Source organism: Canis lupus, chromosome 27 (genome assembly GCF_003254725.2).
Source record: "Canis lupus dingo isolate Sandy chromosome 27, ASM325472v2, whole genome shotgun sequence".
Classification (NCBI taxonomy): Eukaryota; Metazoa; Chordata; class Mammalia; order Carnivora; family Canidae; genus Canis; species Canis lupus.
Genome location: NC_064269.1, coordinates 25,419,492 through 25,435,675, shown reverse-complemented (window position 1 = coordinate 25,435,675; position 16,184 = coordinate 25,419,492). Strand labels below are relative to the sequence as shown.

General features: G+C 37.3%; 1 protein-coding gene across 10 annotated transcripts in view; it reads right to left on the bottom strand.

The window, feature by feature from the left end:
• Positions 1–16,184, bottom strand: part of ABCC9 (ATP binding cassette subfamily C member 9) — a 152,806-nt gene that overhangs the window by 21,325 nt on the left and 115,297 nt on the right. For all 10 annotated transcript variants that reach the window (XM_049102228.1, XM_049102223.1, XM_049102230.1 and 7 more), the window contains 2 exons: positions 13,012–13,104; positions 8,285–8,387 (listed from right to left, as the gene is read on the bottom strand). In XM_049102228.1, the coding sequence (XP_048958185.1) occupies positions 8,285–8,387; positions 13,012–13,104 (196 nt within the window). The remainder of the gene's footprint in view (positions 1–8,284; positions 8,388–13,011; positions 13,105–16,184) is intronic.

Genomic DNA, 16,184 nt, shown 5'->3' with positions numbered 1-16,184 from the left:
ATAAATACCCATTATGTTTTACCACCTCTATGTACCAGGATGTCTTTTTTCCTCTGGATGATTTTCAAATGTTTGAAGCAAGCTTAAAAGTTTATGTGCATTGTAAAACATCAAAGGTTAAAAGAGGCACTAAAATTTAATTCCATAATGATTTCCATGATCTTTACAAAGAATAAAGAAAGAAATTGTGCAGAGTTACTTTCTTGAGGCAGTAAGTTCCTAAGAGGTAGTAAATACTCCTTTGATTGCTTCTTCCAATGGGATCATGTGTTAACAACTTGTCACAACCCAATTAGACAGTTATTTTTCTTTTTCACTTTATTTGAAGCAACAACTACATGGATGCATAATCTAACCAGTTTGGGCCACTCTTAACATCTGACAAATGCCAACATGCTCCCAAAATACTTCTAAAATATTTATAGCAATATGAATTTTTCCTTCCAGCCCTCTGTGTAAAGTTAATACTTCTGAAGTTACACTGTATATTTATAATTTCTATATCTTTTTAAAAAGACTCATAGGAAGTTTCTGTGATGAGTCTGAGAGAGTAAGTTTGTGTTAGAGGATACTTTGAACAAGGCCCTCTTCTGAGCTTGATATAAAGAAATATGCCATTCAGCCTCTGAGAAATTTCTGTGGGTAATGTACACATTAAGGATTTGAAATAAGGCATTTATTAATTTCTATTCTCCACTTCCTCCCAGCTGAACTTAACTGGGAAGAAGAGCCTGATTCATTCATTTTATATATATATATATAATTATACATATATTTTATTTAAATTCCATTTAGTTAACATATAATGTAATATTAGTTTCAGGAGAATTTAGTGACCCATCAACTTACATATAACACCCAGTGCTCCTCACAAGTACCCTCCTTTATGCCCATCAACCATTTAGCCCATCCCCCCACATTCTCCCCTCCATCAACCTTCAGTTTGTTCTCTATAGTTAAGAGTCTATTTAATGGTTTGCCTCTCTCTCTTTTTCTTTTTTATCTCCCCACATTCATCTGTTCCATTTCTTAAATTCTATGTATGAGTAAAATCATATGATATTTATTTTTCTCTGACTGACTTATTTACCTTGGCATAATACATTCTAACTCCATCCACATCTTTGCAAATGGCAAGATTTCATTCATTTTTATGGCTGAGTAATATTCCACTCTGCATATGTGTGTGTGTGTGTGTGTGTGTGTGTGTGTGTGTGTGTATACCACTTCTTTATCTATTCATCAGTCAATGGACATTTGGGCTCTTTCTACAATTTGGCTATCGTAGATAATGCTGCTATAAACATTGGTGTGCATGTGTCCCTTCAAATCAGTATTCTTTGGATAAATACCTGGTAGTGCAATTGCTGAATTATAAGCTAGTTCTATTTTTAACTTTATGAGGAACCTCAGAAAGATTTCCCTTCCTCCACTCCTCACCAACACCTGTTGTTTCCTGCGTTGTTAATCTTAGCCATTCTGACAGGTCTGAGGTGATATCTCACTACAGTTTTGATTTGTATTTCCCTGATGATGAGTGATATTAAGCATCTTTTCATGTGTCCTTAGCCATCTGGATGTCTTCTTTGGACAAATTTCTATTCATATCTTCTACCCATTTCTTAATTAGATTATTTTTTAGGGTGTTGTGTTTGATAAGTTCTTTTTAGATATCGTTTACTAACCCTTTATCTGATACGTCATTTGCAAATATCTTCTCCCATTCTGAAGACTGTCTTTTAGTTTTGTTGATTATTTTCTTTGCTGTGCAGAAGCTTTTTATCTCGATGAAGTCCCAATAGTTCATTTGTGCTTTTGTTTCCCTTGCCTCCAGAAACTTAGTGTCTAGTAAGAAATTGCTATGCCTGAGATCAAAGAGGTTGCTGCCTGGGTTCTCCTCTAGGAGTTTGATGGTTTCCTCTCTTACATTCAGGTCTTTCATCTATTTTGAATTTACTTTTGTGTATGATGTAAAGAAAGTGGTCCAGTTTCATTCTTCTGAATGCTGCTGTCCAGTTATCCCAAGACTATTTGTTGAAAAGACTTTTTTCCATTGGATGTTGTTTCTTGCTTTGTCAAAGATTAAATGACCATATAGCTGTGGGCCCATTTTCTGGACTTTCACTGATCTATGTTTTTGTTTTTGTGCCAGTACCTTACTGCCTTGATCACTACAGCTCTGTAACATAACTTGAAGTCCAGAATTGTGATGCCTCCACCTTGCTTTTCTTTTTCAAAATTGCATACATTCTTCTAAAAGGATAACAAAATAATCACTGAGCTTCAACAAACAGAAATTAGAGTGTTGGCCTAATATAAATATTATAAAGGAAATGCAAAACATTATGCACTCAAGTCTGTCTCTCTCTCCTCTTTCTCTTTCTCTCAAACCTCCCACCAATTAAATTGACTATGGAATCTTTATATTTTATATCAAGGCCTGGATTCTCTCATTATATAGAACTAAATGGTAGATACAGTTAGATGATAATTTAAATTATTTTCTATTGAATTAAAGTGGTAATTCTGGCAATAGATAGATAGCCTTATCCTGCCATAAAGCCAGCAGGAGAAGTTAAAACCGATGAAGGGAGGGAAGGGAGGAGGCTGATCAGTAAATGTGAGCTAATATATATTTTCTGGTCTCTTTCACATGGCTAATGTTTTTAAAACTACTTGTAAGGTTCCCAGTATGATTGAAACTATTATTTTAATTATTAGTCCAGTATATAAAATATGTCAAAATTTATATATAAATATAATGTATATATTTTTACTTAACTTCAAATTAGCTAATATACAGTGCAGCACTGGTTTCAGGAGCAGAATAGAGTGATTCATCACCACATACAATACTCAATGCTCATCCCAACAAGTGCCCTCCTTAATGTCCACCACCCACTTCACCCATCCCCTCACCACCCACCTCACCTCCAGCAACTCTCGTTTTGTTCTCTATATTTGAGTCTCTTATGGTTTGCCTCCCTGTTTTTCTTATTTTTATTTTTGTTTCATTTTTTTATTAACAATAATGTAGAAAGATAACGTTTTTGACATCTCAGCAATAAGGTATAGTTTCCTATAGTGTGTGTGTATATATATATATATATATATATATATATATACACACACACACACATTTTCAGGGGATGAACCCATTTTTTTTATTTTTTTTAATTTTTATTTATTTATGATAGTCACAGAGAGAGAGAGAGAGAGAGGCAGAGATATAGGCAGAGGGAGAAGCAGGCTCCATGCACCGGGAGCCCGATGTGGGATTCGATCCCGGGTCTCCAGGATCGCGCCCTGGGCCAAAGGCAGGCGCCAAAGCGCTGCGCCACCCAGGGATCCCCCATTTTCAAAATCTACTAAATTCAAATAGATATGAGAGCTTAAAAGTCAGTATGTCTGCAGTTTAGTAGCTATAACAAAGTTATTTTGTTATAAAAATATTCATCATTCTAGTTATACCAACTAGATATTTTCAGCTCTCTCCTGGATTATTACCACTACTCAAAAATCTTTTTTCTAAAAAAACAAAAATGAAATCAAAACCAAAACCTTTTTTGCAATGAATCTGGAAAGTTTTGGAGGCATTTGATCAGAATTTTACCTTGATTAGCATAAGAAAGGAAGCTCCTTTGTGCACTATGTTTATCCAGAAAACTCATAGCAAAATCGCTAAATTCCATTAACTGCCTTCAAATTGTACAAGAGTACAGACAGGTGAAATCGTCAGATAGCAAGAGCTTGTGTTAGCCTCCTACTTTTCCACTTCCTTTACCACTCCACAGAAGAAGTTTAATGAATTACAAAGTGATTCTACAGTTACATCTTCTTTCTCTGCAAACATGAACAACAAAATGGTTTCAAGGCAATAAATTAAGAAAGGAGATGCAGCCGGTCTGAAGAACTTAGGTCTGAAGAACTTACACGAGGAGAAGAACTTACACGAGGAGAGCAAATACTTAGGGGCCACTAGCAGCATTGATTCTACTGCTTAGTCCCCCACACATCCTCACCAATCAGTTCAGCAGAAAAAACACCTGTGGTCAAAATGATACAATGGACTGAGGGATTCAGGTTAGGAAGCAGAAGCTATGCAGCATATGGGAACTGCCAGTTCTGAAAGGAGGCCCCACCACAGAACATTTTATCTGTATAGGGAGAAATTAGAACTTCCATCGAGTTTGTGAATTCCACACCCTCCTCCAGGGAAAAGCTTTTGATTTCCAAGTCAAAAGAAAGGCCTTTTCTCAGATTTCTAGTGATTCAATGCTGTGGATCCATCTGTCAGACAACAGTGAAAACTGTAATTTCCTATAGAATAGACTGGCAAATAGTTAACAGCAACACAATCCCTTTCCATATATAGCCCTCAGAAGTACCAGTCATTGGTACCACTGAGGATCTGCGAAAATATATCAGGGCCTCCAAATGACAAGATAGGTGCACACAAGAAAAGAACACACAAGAAAGCTCCGTGCTGTTTCATAAAATCGATGCTTATGCAGGCTCATCCTGAAGACTATTTTCACTTCAGCCTGTTGATTCTAAAGACTTTCTTTTTTCTTTTTTGGCTTCCTGATGTGACTTTTCTTTTATCCTTTCACCACACAGCAAGACAAAGCCTTGGAAAGAAAGGCTTTAGATACAGTTACACAATTTTCGCAAATGGAAACACCGATGCCAAAGAACTGGAACTGTTTAGTGCAGAGGGCTGAAGAGCAAATGCCGTGCTGAACAAGAGAACGTAAGCAGCATTCAAAGGTTAGGCTGTAGTGACACGTTGCACACGATTGTGGCCCACTTCACTTGGCACCCAGAGGAGAAACACTCCCCCCTCTGCCAAAGCAACCTGGGTGGTCACAGTCTAGCTCCTCAACCACCAGCCAAATTATTTTATTCTTTTATTCTCTTGTCCCTTTTTTGATGTGAGTGTACGGTGATCTTTAATTTTTCCTAATTCAGAATGAATATGAAGTGAATATGGTGTGCAGGGCTATATCTTGTATAGGGAAAGCTGTTTGCTCACAGAAATGGAGTAACTTGTGATTGTTTTAACTCTTGCTTAACTTGATCGGGAAAAGAAACAGGAGCCATGTATTTAAAATAAATCAGGGAATAAACAAAAATTGGATAGGGCTCATGGATCTTCCAGAATCCAGTTGAAAGTGTTTTCCCCTGGTTTCTCTTCCTTTCTTCTCCTTGAGATTTTCTGTCCAGGGAATTCAGTACCATTGCTTCCGAAAGCTCGAACTAAGAATTAAGAGGAAAGGAAGTGAAAAATTGCCACAGAAAACTGTGATAAGTTTTCTCCTCTTTCAATTCACGAAGGTGATGAGTCCATGAATTAGAGTTGGTGAAATCCCCAGATCTGCATCAGGAAATTTTTCTTGCTTCTTCTGATTTATGCCCAATGCCTCAACCTTCCTTGTACCATTTCAGTTGTGTTTCTGCTCTGGGAACTCCAAGGACACTTGCTATAAGCAGATATTTTTGCTAATTTACTGAGTAACATGACAAAGAATGGAGAAAGGAGGGGCTGTGTTGATATTGTGGGTAAGTAAGATCAGTGCAGAATCACTGGGCCAAATAGAAATTTTCATTACTTATTCTTCTAATGACTTACAAGGTAGAGATTGTGACCCCCACAATCTCCAATTGTGGGGGTCAGAGAACAGTTCACACCCTACTCTCCAAGGTCCTGTATCTCAACATTCGTGTTTCTGGCACAAGATCCATTTATTTCACACTGCAATTTTGTCTCCAGTGATGTGGACATGCCCGCAGGAGCACAGTAGTAATGAGGTCATTCATATGTGTACGATTGAGAGAACGGTTACTTCCTAATTGGAGTTATCTAGTTAGCTTATTCAATACTCCTACTGTAACATATGTGCTTGAATTATAGCATTTATATTCAAATAAATATTCTGATATTCACATATTCTAAATCATATCCTGGTTCTAATGAACACTCTCGATGTACTTAGAAGAGAGAGTGAATCTGACTAGTTTTAAATTGGATCACTGTGTGTGTATGTGTGTGTGTGTGTGTGTGTGTGTATGCACACCTACAGAAACTTATTGACACATACGGTTAGGTAAAGGAGACAAATCATACACCAAAGACTTTGGACCTTGATTTCTGTCAGCAGAAACACCGGGAATTTTGCAATAAATCAACAAGTTCCTTACCAAAACTTACCTTTACTCATCAGAAATAGAAGCAAAAGATTCTTTTTTAAAAAAAAATGGTTTTTAAGGGAGAGCTCTGGTAATAAGACTAGATGGGAAATCTTGGCAGGATCAGAATACATAGAAAACAAAGACAAGACACACTAGCAAATGAATTATCAAGTAACAGAAGGGATAGAACACTGTGTTTCGTGGTTCAAACATCAGTATTTTCCTTACATTTCTAGAGCTGGAAATAGAACTCTTTTACACTCAGGTTGGTCTGCTGCCTTTTCACATGGGGGTTAGAGTAATGAGCTGTGAGTCAAACTAAAGGAAGCCATTCTCAATCTGGCCACTCTCTCTAGTTTTTCCTGACCTCCCCTTTCTTGGCAGTCTGACGGCTCTAATATCTTGTCTTTTGGCTATGAGAGCAGAACATATGGTTTGCTTGAGGATTTCTGTTAAACACTTGTCCATTAACCTGACAGTAGGAGCTGCTAAAGAGCAGAAACAGGAGTCAAGTCAGACATTCACCTCAAGTCCAAAGCAAACACACTCACCCCCTAAAAAACATGCTCAATCTCCAACCTAAGAAAAATCAAATAACAAAGATAACTACTGACATTTTCTCTTATGATCTGGGGACATTCTTTCATTAAGCTATTTCATGATTAATTCTGTTATTCAGATACGATTGGGGTTTTTTTCTTCCTTAAAGAAAACAAATTTAAAAAACAAATAGAAGCTTAAAACAAGAACTAGGGTCTGAATAGGATTTCTTGGCTTTGTTATAAATCCTAAGCAACACTTCATCTGTCTTTATGCTATCTATAGGTAATTCAGGAGACCCTTTTCCTTGTCCCCACAGCTTGGAAGGAATTTCTCATCAACAATCAATGGTTCTCTCTAAAATTTGTAAAATATAATTGTATTATGTCACTGAGTAATTTCTACATTATAACTAATATAGTAGAAGAGAATCTCTGTAAAATCAGTGGGAAATCATGACAACTTAAGCTCAAAGGGGGTCCAAGAATCCATATCAACCTGTATCCATCCATCAACTCAGATTATAACTTGGGATCCTTCATTTCTGCCTCATCAAATTCCTTTTACTATCTATCTTCTCTGGTCTGTTGAGTTTCGAAAGTCTGAATATAGTAGGATGCTTAATTAGTAGACATGATGTCCTTATAATAGTACAGATAAACTTCCTTTTCTTTTTGACAAATGGATATACAATTATTTTTAAAAAATTACAGACAACTCATCATTACCACCAAAGTAGCTTATTTTTAGTGTGGTTTATGCAGACCAGTCTGCAAATTACATTTCCTTCCTTTCTGGAACTTGTGTTCCATCCATCTCCTGGTCCATACTCCAGCTGGCTAGCTTATGAACCACTTACCACAGCAGGTGCTGTTTCCATTCACTTATTTATTCATCCATTCATTCAAAAGACATTTGCTGAATGCACTTGTTAGTCAGTTAACTAGGGGATTTATATTATTATTTTTCATCCTAATATCCCCATGTAGTATATATTCTTATTTCTATTTTACAGATGAGGAATGGACTCAAATTAATTAACTTGCTAGATCAAGTCTGTATGATGCCAAAGCATGTGCCTGTCCTCCTCTATCTTTAGGGACAGAAGAAGGCAAGAGGTGATTAACTGCAGCTTTTTATGTTTTGTGCTAACATGATCCTCCACTGGCTTAAAACATAGAAAGTCACCATCTTTCCAGGCCTCTCCTGCTCAGTGAAGGAAACAAGTACACATCTGTTCACTTGTCAAATTTGCTCTTTTGAAAAAAAAAATTGAAGTTATACAAACATTTGCCATTCCATTAACTTATGTAATCTAGAGACTAATGAACACAAAATGAATTTTTGCTTTTTGGGCTATTTGTCTTGCCATTAACTAAAACATTATGACAAATTTCATCTGTAACATAAACAACCTGAGCTATTTTAATGTCCGGAAAAAATGAAGTTAGTGTGAATCTCAGTACAAGACTAATTTTTACAACTGTCTCCCTCTTTGCATCAGCCCCCTTTTTTGTTTGGTTTCCATTTCGAAATCATGAAATGAACGTACCGTTCTGACCTCTAGCCATCTGTTGGCTGCTGAAAGAAATAAGTAGGCAATGTTGTTTGTGTCCGTCAGTTCCAGCATACGTTGCTTAAATCTGGTTTCATGCCTGCAGAAAACAAAAATATTACCATGTTAGCCACACAACAGGGGAAATAATAAGAAACAGTCACACTTACTACTACACTATTTACTCAACACAGTGACACACACAGATGGGATGGAATGAATAGGAAATGGACTCCTACTTCAAAATAAAGCCCAGCTACTACTGCTTTGGTGCGCGCTTACTGGAGAGGGTGTGGTCCGGTGTTTCATCCTTTCTCAGACCCCTGCTATGAATAGGAAGCTTTCAGATGACAAATCCTATTAAAGATCACTTCATAAATTTCCACATAATTTTGTAGCCACAAAAACAAGGGATGACCTATGTTGCAAGGGCTTACAAAAAGTAGAGTAAGTTGTCCAGAAATGCAATATGCTCTGCCTACTTTTTATTGCACTTTTTATTTTACCGAATAACACAGTTAGAGGTGGGTGGGAGGTACTGGATGGGGACCAGGGAAGACAGGAAACTATGCATGTGAAACAGGCAAATATATACTTTTAAATTTCTTCTTCTGCCTGGTGTTTCTAGGAACCAAAGGAGGAAAGTGAATGGAAAGAAGTAGAGGATGATAGTCCTTTGAGGTGGCGGATGTTCTTGTTAGATGAGATATCTTATCCTCAAGGTTCTAAAATATTTGTAAGGATGGTCATTGCACGAAAGCAACTCTCAAGTCTATGGTATTTACAGGGTTTTTATAACAAAAACAGTTTAGATATTGATCCCTGACCAAATTCAGTTCATTCTTGGAAATCAAAATCGTCAGACCAAATTGTGTGTAATCTATGTTATAAATGAAACTTCTAATAAAAATCTTGTCCATTTGAACATGTGAGTTGCTTTCCCATAGAACGCATGCTACACAGTAATAAATCTTTCTAAATAGCAAAAATAGTCTCTTTTCATTTTTCAGTTATTTTCCCTGAATAAGAGAAACAATGGAAAGCTGGATAATATAATCAAAATAACTGGTTTGAAGGTTGGAAGAAATGCCACGTCAAAATGTGGTCTATTCATTCTCTGTGGCTGTGACTTTTTTAAAAAAAGATAATTATTTTTTATTCATGAGAGACACAGAGAGAGGCAGAGACATAGGCAGAGGGAGGAGCAGATTCCTCAAGGGATCCTGATATTGGGACTCGATCCCCAAACTGGGATCATGCCTTGAGCCAAAGGGAGACGCTCAACTGCTGAGCCACCCAGGCATCCCGGCTGTGACTATTCTTATATGGACCACTTGTCTACGCATTATGTTCATAAGGAATAGCCAAGTTTCATTTGACAGCCCAGCAAGGATTCCTGTTTGATAAAAGACTGCCTCAAGTTTCCTCGAATCTTCAAATCAATTTGCAAAACTTTATATTAAACCATAACTATGTCAAATGAAATGAAGAAGTTCTGGGTGGGGTGTTCACTTGGCCCACGAAGCCATCCATACAGGCCAATATAAAGCAGATACTTGATGTCTGTCCAATTGATCTGATCATTCCAATATGCCAAACTAGATAAATCAGATAACTGAGTCAGACAACAACATCTGATCTTCAATAATCAAAGGATCTGGCAATCAGAGCCAAATAATTACCTCATTTTGAGTTATGAGTTTGCAGCCTTGACCTAAATGCCATGTACAGGAGGACCTACACTAAAGAGCAACTCACTAGAGTGGGGCTGGGCACTCCTGGCAACATGGCCACCTTGTTAGGTGACGACCCTTTTAGAGATGGGACAAGTGAAAAATGAAAAGGTAGGCTGGCTCACAGGATTACAGGATTTACAGAAATCATGGATATGAACTGCAAAGAGATATATCCATGTAAGGACCACTCTTTCTGTATTTGCAGTGTTAGGGAGATTCTCATCTGTTCATTCAGAAACATTTAGCAAGCATCAACTCTATGTGAGACATCAGAATATATATGTACAAACAAGACATATCCCCTTCCCTTTGAGGAGCCCACTCTTTAGTGAAGGAGGTAAGCACGGTATTAACAAGCAAGGACTTTGCAAAACATCAGCTGGATATAATGGCCTATGTGCAAAATGCTACTTGAATATAAAAGATGGGAGTGATTTGCACTGACCAGAGGGTCAAGATGACGGGAATGAGGGGAGGAGGGAGAGAGAAGGAGGATTAAGCAAAGTTTCACAGAGGACTGGGAGGATGATCTGAGTGAGGTTTTAAAGGATGAGCTGAGTTCATCAGGTGAACAAGAGGGGGCAGAGCACCGAAGCAGTAGCAACAACATGAGCAAAGGCACAGAAATGAGTAAACTCATTGTTCAGGGGCTCAAGAGAGGGTTCTCTCCCTAGAGGACAGTGGTAATGGGGAGATTGGAGGTGGGGCTCACTGGATCGAAGCCACTGGGCTATATTTGAGATAAACATCAAACACTTTAATCTGACAAAGTGCTTTGTCCCGGACTCTTCTTACTCTTCATTTAGTTTTGGGATATTGTTTCAGATACACTCTTAAAGAGTTTGTAAATGGAACTGGCAACAGTCTGAAGCAGCAGCGAGAGGGGAGGGGTGGAAATGCAGTGAACATTCTTTCTGTGTGTTTCTATTTGGCAAGAAACCTTCTGTTTTCCTAATGGAAACTTTGACACACTCAGTCTGTATCTTTTCATCCATATCCAGCTCATCTTCTGAACATTCTTAGACCTTTATTCTGTTGGACCAAAAAAAAAAAAAATAGGAAAGGTCACTGAAATATCAGTCTAATTTAACTGTGATACTTTCATGGTAAACTACTTGAGGGAGTTCACGGCTGCATGTGAGTACACCACGAACCCTGAATGCAGGGGAGGAAAAGCAGCCTAATCAGTAAATACTAACTTTCCAAAAGAGCTGAAGACTCTGGGGACTCTGGGTAGCCTGGAAGAAAGGAAGACATGGATAGAAAAGAACATGTTTGATTTTTGACCAAGAGCACCAAATGTAAAGACTCTAGAATTTTATTTATAGCAACAGGAGTATCCCCACGTTTTAAAACCTCCTTTAGTTTAAAAATGCTGATATTTGTGGTACTTAATATTTACTTTAGAAATGATACCTGGAAGATGTATATCTGGATAAATATGATATAAATACTTCTACATAAAAGTTGGGTTGTTTTGTTTCTTCCAATCATAATTCAAGCCTTGAAGCAGTTTACCACATAGTATTTTGTTCTTTTTACAACTACTTAGACTTTTCCTCATGTAAAATTAGGAATAATCATGCTAATTTCTGTTCATATGTCTAGCAAAGAAGGTAAATGAAAAGCCTAAACCTTGACTTTGGTCAAGTTCCTCTGTCATTCTAAACTGTTATTTCCTTCAAGTTCATTTGCCTGATTCTAGTCCTCATCACTCTTAGAAAATAACCTCACCTTGTTCAGGGAGAAAACAGAGCAGAGACTATTATATATTGAACCCATCAACTTCCTGCTGTTCCATCAACCAGCTCGCCTGAATCCAGCCACCTCTTGCCCCCCACCTGCTACGTTATCCTATCTATTTTTTGTGGTATTTATCTGGGATGGAAGGCCATGTCTTTGTAGTCTTTCAATACCCACATCAAGAGCAGTACCTAGCATACGTTCAATACTCAAATAGATTAACTTGAAAGGACTTATTCAGTGAAAAATGTGATCTTTAATATGATGAACTTATGAGTACCACTGGTCATTGCTGGCTTCTATCAGGATACAAATTTGGTCTTAATATTAATGTTCGATGTCAATAAATAGCCTTACCATCTCTAATAAAAGGCTCTCTGATGGGAAAACACAGCACTGCAGAAAGTGTGACTCTTCATGATGAAGTCTATGTAGATTTTTTTTTGTCTATGTAGATTTATGTAGAAATTCTGTGATACATATTGTGGATGGTTGTGTCTCTATATTCTACTTTTTGACTTAAGTTGATATATACAATAATATAAATATTTCTTAGGTCAGAAAAATCTCTAATTGAAATCACAACATATTTGCAGTTAAAGCTCCAAAAAGACATAATTTTTAAGATGTGAATTTCCAAGATTAAATGAAATATTCAATGGTGCCACCTTCTATTCTGAGTTTACTTGAACAGGAAAAATAAGGGCAGATAATTTTCTGAGTGGTAAGTAAACACTCTTGATAAAAAATCTTGGGTTCTTATTGATTACCAGTAATAACTGAAGAGCATTGATTAAAACTAAAATAACTTTGGCTTAGTAGTATTTATCTTATTATTACTATTAATATATTTATTTTAACTTATTGGGTGCTTCTTTGCTAATCACTGTGGTTAGTGCTTTCCATACATTTGTCAATTAGCCCAATGACCCTAAGAACCAAAGTTGATTTCCCCATTTCACAAATAAGGAAACTGAGGCTAGGGAATTGACAAGCTTGGTCTTCATTACACAGTTAGTATATTCCCAATATGGTGTTTCAATCTTCTTTATTCTTGTTAAGATTTTAGAGGATTAGACTAACTCTGAATATTTATTGCCATATTTTTCTTTCTTTTAATTTAGAACACTGGCATGCACATACAGTGGGCATCCAAAGAATGGTAGCCATTATCAGTTATTTGCAGATAGATATTTGTTGATGATGTAATTGCCTAATCAGCAAAATGAAAATATGTTTGCTCACCTAAATGCCCGAATGGTGGTGAGCCCTTCAGCTGTTTCTGAGAAGTGGCAAAGCAGAGGGAGCTGGGTACTATCATCAAGTTCCTGGAGATCCCTAGAACAGAGAGAAGTACAAAATTAACTTCATGTGCATTCAGGCTCAGAGGCTACTATGTTCAACCTAAATTAGGGTTTTTGTCACTGCAAGTATTTCTTCTAGAACCCAGTTAACAAAAACTTTAACAGTTTATGACCTAAAAAGGAAGAGAAACATGAGTACATAATGAATTTTGATTCAGGCCAAATATACACTGTGATGTAAAAAAATTACTTGCTTTGTATAGCAACTATAGTTAACTGCTATTGGGACACAGAGGAATGGATGATTAACTCATACCTAGGAGATGGGTAACATTTTTTTTTGAGCAGGTGGACTTTAAGACAAATCTTAAGCTTTGAGGAAAGCTTCAACAACAGACAAAACAGACCAAAAATAAATGCATTCCAGCTATGAGAAGAAGAGCAAACACAGTAGACTAAAGACCCTGGCAGGTTCAATCTGGCTGGTGCCCAGAATCCTTTGCAAGTGCTGACGTGGGGAAAGGTTGTATAATGGAGAGGTGGGACTAGGTGGCAGAGGATTCTGAGTGGCCTGGACAAAATCACTAGAAATAAAATGAACAGGCTGTGCTTAAACAACATGACTTGGGAGACTGTAAAGGATGAAAAAGAATAAGTGAGTTAGGATAGTCTACCACAGAGACTTTTTAAAAGTTCTCAATTACTGTGATGCTAGTGAGATTTAAAATGGGAAGAATGAACTATTGGGACTTCATCAAGATAAAAAGCTTTTGTATAGTAAAGGAAACAGTCAACAAAACCAAAAGACAATTGACAGAATGGGAGAAAATTTTGCAAATGTCTTATCAGATAAAGGGCTAGTATACAAATTCTATAGAGAACCCGCAAACTCAACACCCAAAGAACAAATAATCCAATCAAGAAATGGACATAAGACATGAACACACATTTCTCCAAAGAAGACATACAAATCGCCAGCAGACACGTGAAAAAATGCTCAACTTCACTGGGCATCAGGGAAATACAACTCAAAACTACAATGAGCTAGCACCTCACACCAGCCAGAATGGCTAAAATTAACAAGACAGGAAACGACAGATGTTGGCAAGGATGCAGAGAAAGGGAAACCCTCTGACACTATTAATGGGAATGCAAGCTGGTGTGGCCACTCTGGAAAACAGCATGAAGGTTCCTCAAAAAGTTGAAAATTGAGCTGCCCGATAGCCCAGCAATTGTACTACTAGGGATTTACCCCAAAGATACAAAGGTAGTGATCTTAAGGAGCACCTGCACCCCAGTGTTTACAGCAGCAATGTCCACAATAGCCCAACTATGGAAAGACCCCATTTATTTTTGGTCTGTTTTGTCTGTTGTCTTACCATCTGTCCATCAACAGATGAATGGAGAAGGAAGATATATACACAGTGGAATACTACTCAGGCATCAAAAGAAAGGAAATCTTGCCATTTACAATTACATGGATGGAACTAGAGGGTATTGTGCTAAGTGAAATAAGTCAATCAGAGAAAGAATTATCATATGACCTCACTCATCTGTAGAATTTAAGAAACAAAAGAGAGGATCATAGGGGTAGGGAGGGAAAAATAAAACAAGATGAAATCAGAGGGAGACAAACCAACTGTAAGAGACTTTTAATCATAGGAAACAAAGTGAAGGTCGCTGGATGGGAGGTAGGTGGGGAATGGGGAAACTGGGTGATGGACATGAAGGAGGGCATGTGATGTAATGAGCACTGGGTCTTACAAAAGACTGATGAATCACTGACCTCTACCTCTGAAACCAACAATACATTATATATTAATTTAATTAAAAAAAATCATTACCACCACCAGCAGCATAATTTTACATTGCCTGAATGAAATGTTTCAAAAATAAAACCAATTTGAAATAGGAGTCTTCATGTTCTGTCTCCCTTCCTGATATTTCCTACGCATTTCTTCTCCTTTCCCTTCTAAATAAATAAATAAATAAATAAATAAATTCTGACTGAGGAAGGACTGTGAGACAGTCTTCTAGATGTAGGCTTCTAAACTGCAATGATCAATGAATTGTAGCAGAGTAAGAGAGAAGAGGCACATGTGACTTGGCCATTTCTATCTAGCTCAGTAGAACTGGCAAATAGCAGTATTATTTACTGGTGTGGGGAACACACTAAAAAAGAATTTGAAGAAAATGACAATGAGGGCAGCCTGGGTGGCTCAGTGCTTTAGCGCTGCCTTCAGCCCGGGTATGATCCTGGAGACCCGGGATCGAGTCCCACGTCGGGCTCCTTGCATGGAGCCTGCTTCTCCCTCTGCCTGTGTCTCTGCCTCTCTCTCTCTCTCTCTCTCTCTCTCCCTCTGTGTCTCTCATGAGTAAATAAATAAAATCTTTAAAAAAACAAAACAAAAAAAACTATTAAAAAAAGACAATGAGTTTGCCCTTGGCCACAACGAGTTTGAATCTTTGCCTTCACGCATCATGGAACTTTTATATATATATATATCCCATGAATGTTTAGTGGACAAATATCTGAATCTTTTCATAAAGATGCACACTACTCATGAAAACATTTCTTTAATCCACATAAGCTAGCATTTCTAGAAGATAGGCTAAGAGTTATAACTATATGTTTCAAAACATCCCTCTTTTTTCTTTTGAGTCTTTTTTTTCTCTGCCATTTTTTAGGTTTTTGGAGTTGAGGATTTAGAGTAGCAGCATCATCATTCACCTTTCAGAGTCAACTGGATATACTGTTACATAATCTTCAACAATTAACGTGGGTCATTCTGGACTGCCTGGGCAGTCCCACAAATAAATGAAAATCTCTTCTGAGTTTCTACAATGGATTTGGCCACTTTAGAAACTACAGATGAGGGGACAGAAAGAAAGAGGGGAGGAGGAAAACGAATATGAAGGAATGTGAGTAGTTTGTTACTTTTAAACATAAAACTAAGTGGCTATTTATAAATTTTATGCAAGTAACAGGTGGTCACTTCATTTGAGGTTTGTAATGAAGGGAAAAAATTAGGAAGGAGAAACTTTGTTTATAGGACTATATTTTGTGAAACCAAAAAAGGTGAGGGTACGGCTTGACCTTATATTCTTGTAAGT